General features: G+C 30.0%; 1 protein-coding gene across 1 annotated transcript; it reads right to left on the bottom strand.

Moving 5' to 3' along the window:
* Positions 1-1,103: 1,103 nt before the first annotated feature.
* On the bottom strand, positions 1,104-4,263 carry LOC111880084 (protein FAR1-RELATED SEQUENCE 5-like). Its single transcript, XM_023876492.3, has 6 exons — positions 4,134-4,263; positions 3,954-4,058; positions 2,955-3,771; positions 2,628-2,886; positions 1,854-2,492; positions 1,104-1,746 (listed from the first exon to the last, which is right to left on the bottom strand). Exons 1-6 carry the CDS (start codon positions 4,261-4,263, stop codon positions 1,141-1,143), a joined length of 2,556 nt encoding a protein of 851 aa, XP_023732260.3. The 3' UTR covers positions 1,104-1,140.
* Between the last annotated feature and the right edge of the window lie 3,088 nt (positions 4,264-7,351).

The raw sequence follows: 7,351 nt of genomic DNA, 5'->3' as shown, positions 1-7,351 counted from the left end.
ATGCTGTTGTTTTCAACCTAACATATCCACAAGTTCATATTATAGACAGCATACAAACAAAATCGTTAGAAAAAACTTATGGAATGACACCAACATCATTAGTAAGTTTTCATTTACTTTTATTAATTGTATTAAATTTACAATATAATATATTTAATAATGTAATTTTGTTAATATACATTGCAGAAATTGTACTTTATACGATATTTGGAGAAAACTACATTTATCATCAATAATATCGAAGGTTTGCGATCAACAACAGTGAAGATGATGAAAATTGACTGGAACACAAAGGAGTTGACAACAGAGAATGGAGCACTTTTAATGAGACATATGGAAAAATATTGTGGAGAAAAGCAAGGAAAGTGGAATGTGGAAATGGAAAAAGGCAGTGATGTGCAAGCTGTTCAATTTGTAAAATTACGTGCCTTATATGCTGTTAAGATTGCTACACATGAAATCAACAACCACAAGGAAAGAGTTATCAAAGAGGCAATCGAATTTGGAAAATTTGATCATGCGACTAGAAAAAAGATGTTAGAGGAAGGTATCCAAAGGATGGATGAATTGGAAATGGGTAATAGAATTTGATAGAAGTTTGGAATTTTATAAATGTAGTTATGGTGACTTAACAACAATTCCTTTTCTAATATCTGTATTATTTTGAACAAATTAGACAAAAAAATGATGCCTAGTATTATGTAAGAAACTTGATATGGTTTATTAGGTGATTAATGCTTAATGTATAGTAGGTATTATGATCACTTCTTAATGACCATGGTAGAATATTCTAATAGAATAATGTATAATGGCATCATTATTCTATTAGAATAATATTAGATGTTGCATATACCTATATAACATTCTTACATGCATAATCTTGTATTATAATATTTTGATAACAAAGCATTATACTGCAATCATTCGTATATACTTCAAAAAATTAAAGATTGAAAATATTAGAAGAATCAATATGTTCTCAAATGTATAACACATCATCACAACCCAAATGTCTCATACATCATCACAAACCAAAACAACAGAAAAATATTCAAACTAAAAAAGTCAAACTTTTATCTATATGGTATTATTGAACTTTATTGAAATACGAAAAAAATCGAAATATATTTCTAGACACAACTATGCACTTTGTACCTTGGATTTATTCAACAATGTCAAACATTTCCTTGAATTATGCCCTTTAACCCCACATGTTTTGCATGATCTTGATTGCTTGTTACCTTGAATAGTAGCCTTCTCCAAAGCACTTTTTAAACGTTTTCCTGTACCAAAACCTTTATTCTTCACCATAGGTGGATTTTCAACATCAACAACTTCAGGATTCGTAGTAGCTCCGTAAAGTTTATCAATATGATCTTCTTTTGTAACCGGTACTTTGTCTGAACCTTGTTCACCAATATCAGTCATAAAAACTTCAAGCTTCTGCATGAACTCTTCTAACTTCTTGTCATCATTACTTAATGAAGACAGGCATTGATCAAGCATGGAAAAAGCTTTGTATGCAACCTTCTCAACATTTCCAGACGAATCACTATATCTAAACGTCCTTTTCAAAACTGTGGTGGGGATAATATCTCTTCTCCATCTCTTAAGAATATATCTTGACGGAATCTCTTGTATGTCATAAATCTTTAGAATACAGAAGATGTGTCTACAAAAAATTCCAAACCGCTCAAAAAGCATGCATGAACATTTCACCGTTAGATCTTCTCTGTTGAATTCAACCTGTTTCAAAAAAGTATTAGCATAATAAGCATATTCAAAAAAGAAAAATTAGAATATTTTTTCAGAATTATTAGAATATTAAGTATATTCTAAAATGTCAACATTACCTCAAAATCACCTTCACTTGTGTTAAAATTCCATTCAGAATCGATGTCAACTTTTTCTTTTTTCTCAACTACTACCTTCTTCTTTGATATATTTGTCCTTTTATGTTTGACAATGCATATGTCAGAAACAACGCCTGATGTAACACTCTTCTGTGAACAAGAAACAAGTGAATGAAGAATCTCCCTCTGCACCATGAGAAAAATAGTCCTGGTGTATACCATAGATGCATGTTTCTCCATATCTTCAAGAGGTGTTTTGATGATTGGAATTATAGTAGATGTATCAAAATCAAATTTGATCTGATTATTCCTTTGCCTTTCCATAACAGACTCAAAAGCATTCATAAAATTGTTTAACGTATAACCATGATGCGATACCCTATTGAATGCTGAATTCTCACTTTCTGACCGAGAAGTTGTTCTCATTAGACCTGACATCGGTACATCTTTAAAATAGGCTGGAATCCAACTACTTCTCAAATCAAACATATCTTTCATCCATTTATTGTCTTGCAACTTATATTTTACCATTAATGCATCCCATCTCATTTCAAAATCATTGACAGCAATTTTGGAGTCCCATACTATACTATTGAAGTCCGCCTTAAAATCTGATTCATTCATTGTTTCCCAGCTTACCTTCAAAAACAATTCATATATTATTCTGTTAGAATATAATATAGTATAAAAAGGCATTTCATTTAATCTATTATCCTAATTACAAAAAATATTTCATTTAATATTCTGATAAGAATATAACAATAATGTTAGTACCTTCAATGGAAGTTTACTTGTGATATGCCACATACAAAATCTATGTTTTGTGTATGGAAATACTATCTCAATAGCTTTTTTCATTGCTGGATCTTGATCGGTCACGACCATGATTGGTGCTTTTCCAAAACACTTCAAGAATGACCGAAGTAACCAAATATAGGAATTTGTATCTTCTCTACACAACAAACCAGCTCCAAAAGTGACGCACCTTTTGTGATTATCAATGCCAGTAAAAGGTACAAATACCATACAATACCTAAAAAAACACAAAAAAATATCATTAGAATATATAACTAAAAATGTTTATATTTCTATAATAAATACCTGTTTGTACGATATGTTGCATCAAACGAAACAACGTCCCCAAATAACTCATAGTTTTGTTTTGAAGTGTCATCAGCCCAAAAGAGAGCATTTAACTGCTTCTTGTCACATCTGTATTCGTATGTAAAATTTGTAACATTCTCTTTACGATTCTGAAGCTTTGTAATCAACAAATTTGCATCAGTTCCCCCGATGTGACAATTTATATCCCTTGTAAAATTTTTCCAATCTATCTCTAGTCCATCAACAAATTCACATCCTCCTTTTATAACGCACATTAGTCTATATGCTGTAGTTGCCCCCACCTTTGCACTCGAAAGCTTATGTATAAAAGCTTGATCAACAACACTCAACTGACGTTTAGCTCTTGAAAGATGCATACAATCTTGATTGATCAATTTGTGGTTGTGTTGTTGTTCAAAGCGCCACAGGTAAACTTCTGAAGAATGTGGTATAGCTTTGAATGCAACAAAAGCTTTGCAATTTGTGCGTTTACAATTACTATTTCTCAATTGCTTATTATGATCATCACTAATTGTGTCTAACATAAAAGTGTTTGGCAATCCCCCTCTATTGCATATAAAATATTTCGAAGTTGTGATTCCACTCTTTTTCCTCTCTGTTGATTTTCTAATATCAAAACCAGATCTTAATGCATATCCTTTATACCACTTAATAGCATCTTTTATATCTTTAAAAATTGAACCCAAAGTAGGTATCCAACCAGGTTCAACCACTGGAATCCAAAATAAAGAACCATCAGCTCCAATGAATTCTTTGCAAGATCCATATTCTGCTGCAACATTGTCACTTTGAACTATAAAAAAGAATATACTACCATGTTAACATATAATCATAATAATTTGCATTCATATAAATGTAATCATAAAAAACCACAATCTTATATGTGCATTATTCTATAAAGCATAATATGCATTAACATGAACTTATCACCAACATCATTCTATAAAGAATAACCAATATCAGTAACAGAATTACCTTGGATTTCCAATTGATTTCCATCATTATCCAGAATCTCTGAATCACCAGATCTGAATTGATGATTTTCTTCATCGTAATGATCATTTCCGATGTCATTCATATCTAAATCATACATAATTGTTACTACATTAAAAATTGAATGTGTTATATGCAAATAACAATGAAAACAATGATTACCTTTGGTTTCCGATTGATTTTCCTCGTTATGAAGAAACTCTGAATCAGTATAACCGAACTGATGATTTTCTTCATCAAGATGATTGTTTTTGATGTCATGCATATCCAAATCATCCATAACTGTTATCATTATTGATATATCAATGTATGTAAAATATTCTATAAGAATAACATGCAGTCTCATGAACTTATCACTAAGATGATGTTAATGAAAAGCAAATAGATGTTAATCAAAAGAAAACAGATGACATATTGCTGAAAAACATAATGATTAAATGAAAAGTTAAAAAACAAACAATGAAATAGGTGATACATTGTCAAACAACATATTATAGATTAAATTGTTTTCTAGCTCAAACAAATTCAACAACAAATTATCTTTGATTGCTGAATTGGATGTCTCAACAAAAGATGATGTTTGATTTCTGAAATCACAAATCATACAAATATAAAATTGGAGAAATCGATAATAGTTGATGATTCAATTCATGAACTAGGTTAAAAATTGAATACGTTATATGCAACTAACAGTGAAATCGATGAAAACTCAAACCTTGATCAATTGACGATTTCATGACGTTGAGTACAATTCACGGCTTGAAAGATCGTAAACAATTGTTGAAGATGAGGATTAGAAGAAATCGTTGAAAACTTGAACCTCTACCGAAATCGATGATCACAAAGTTAAAATTGATCAAAATCACTCAGCTTATCGTGAATTGCAGATGAATAAGAATCAAGAACATGAACTCGAATAACACAAAAATCGTGAATTTAAAAGCTCTGATTTCGCATCGTTCGATCAATTTCAAAAATCAAAATCGATTATCGAATGACAGAATATAAGATTGGAGATAGAATAACGATCAATTTGAATTGAACAACATGAACAGGTGATGAACAGGTGAGATGATTTCTGGATGACGTGAAAATTAAGCTAACAATTTAACGTATTGACTAATCTAACCCTAATTAACTAATCAGCTAAATTAATTAATGTTAATCCTTTTTTTTTATGGCCACAAGATCAAATCTAATCAAAGGCTAATATGTGGTCCCCATGTCTCACAAAATAGTATTGGTCTCAAATGAACCTCTACCTATATATATATATATATATATATATATATATATATATATATATATATATATATATATATAATTATATATTAACGTTTTATTATGTCTTTTAATATATAAAAATAGTAATTATTAGTTTTTTTAAATAACTAATATTTCCACTTTACAAACTCTTCCATAGACAAACATATACCGTTAAAGCTATTTTATTTGGTAAACATAAATAGTTTTTAAGATTTCTTAATGATCAAATAAACATGTTATTTAATTATTAACTAACTAGGTGTAAGATTCATGTATTACATGAGTTTATTTAAAAGAAAAACTAAATATGAAAAATTAAATATTTAAGAAGTTTAAATTTATAAGAAAATTAATAAAAATATTGAATTATTAAAATTAAAGTATTTTTCTGTTTTAAATTTGAATAAATAATCTAGATAAATTAACAAATGAAATTAATGAAGCTTTAATTTATGAATTTTGAAATTAGAAGGAAAGTTCATTAATGAAATTGATATGAATTTATTATTACATTTATTGGAATTATTACATTTAAATATTATATGAAATTTAATAAAATTGAAAAAAAAATCATAAAATGACATGTGGAATAAAAACTAATTCAAAATAACCACAAAATGAATAAATGACATGTGGCAAAATGAATGAAAATATAACATGTATCAAAAAAATCTTTATTTATCATGGTAGATATTCATGATATATGCGTCCTTCAATTACCTATCACCTATATCGTATATACGTCCTTCGATTACTTAGTATAAAACATTAATTTTAGTAATTTTCTATAAATATGACAATATGATAATTTTCGGTATGTTTCTATAGTTGATTACATTAAATAAAATATAAAACAGTTTTCTTTATTAGAAAAGAATATTGTTTTGTTAACAGTAAATAAACCAAAAACAATAAATATAAATAAATAAATGAATGAAAGAGGGTCGATTATGTGGAAGAAAGATAGGAGTGCAAAATATACAAGTGGAAAGTGGCAGTTAAAATAAATAAATAAACAAAAACAATAATAAATAATAGTACGGTTTATAAACATAAAGTAGATAATGATTTAAGTACAGAAGATCATCATCTAGTTTCTATAGAAACATCATCTATGCGGAAACGAAGGATTATTATTAGATGAAACAAAATTTAGTACCAAACATGTATTTAAACAAGATAAAGGGGTCTAATGTGTAATTTTTCAATCTTTTGATAGTTTTGGTATCCGGTCCCATAATATAATACGGTTATAATTAGATAAAATTCAAGTATGGTCATGTCTGGGCAAAAAGAGTTTGGACTAACACCGGTGGTCTAAAAGTTTCATTTTTTCGCGAGTTTGGTCCATTTTAGTTTGAACTTTTTTTTTAAAGACGATTTTGCTCTTATTATTTAATTTTGCGTTTTTGTTTTTATTACGAGCAATTATAAAAACTAAAAATTAAACAAAAATACTCTCTCTCTCTCTCTCTCTCTCATGAGATAAACATGCCCCAAACACCCTCTGAAATTGGTGTGCTTATATGTTCCTTCCTTCCTATTATTCTTCTTCGGTTTGCCGACAGCCAAGAGGACAACAGCCCTCTCTCGTTTTCCTTCATTCTCCTCGATTTCCTAGTAAGCCAAACACCCCACCTGATGTTGTATTGCTTTCGTTCCTCCCTCTCTTGCGTGCTTTACTACCGGATCATAAAAGAAACAACCAAGAGGCTGCCGGAGCAGCCCCTCACTGCCTTAACTGACGTCGACAATAATTTGTTGCCTTCGTCTTCCTTTTCCGCGATCAGTCAAGAATTCGAAACCTTTCCCTCAGTTTACTGTCGGTGACGAAGTCAAGAAGGGTAACGAAGATCGTCGGTCTCGACAGATGGTTCCTCTCTTGACGGTTCTGCCACCACCAAACCACACTCCACCACCAATGTTTATGTCATTCTCCTTCTTCGAATCGGTCAAGCACTGGAGGTGCTTCCCAAGACCGATTTTTGATTCTGTTGTTCCTTCCCGCTCAGACGAGAACCAACGTCCTAACCCCTCTTTTATTTATTTTTTTGACCAAAACCAACCCTCTGATGTGTTAATATGACAAAACCATATCCACAATCTATTTTTAG

Source organism: Lactuca sativa, chromosome 9 (assembly GCF_002870075.4).
Source record: "Lactuca sativa cultivar Salinas chromosome 9, Lsat_Salinas_v11, whole genome shotgun sequence".
Taxonomy (NCBI): domain Eukaryota; kingdom Viridiplantae; phylum Streptophyta; class Magnoliopsida; order Asterales; family Asteraceae; genus Lactuca; species Lactuca sativa.
This window is presented reverse-complemented; position numbering and strand designations above follow the sequence as displayed.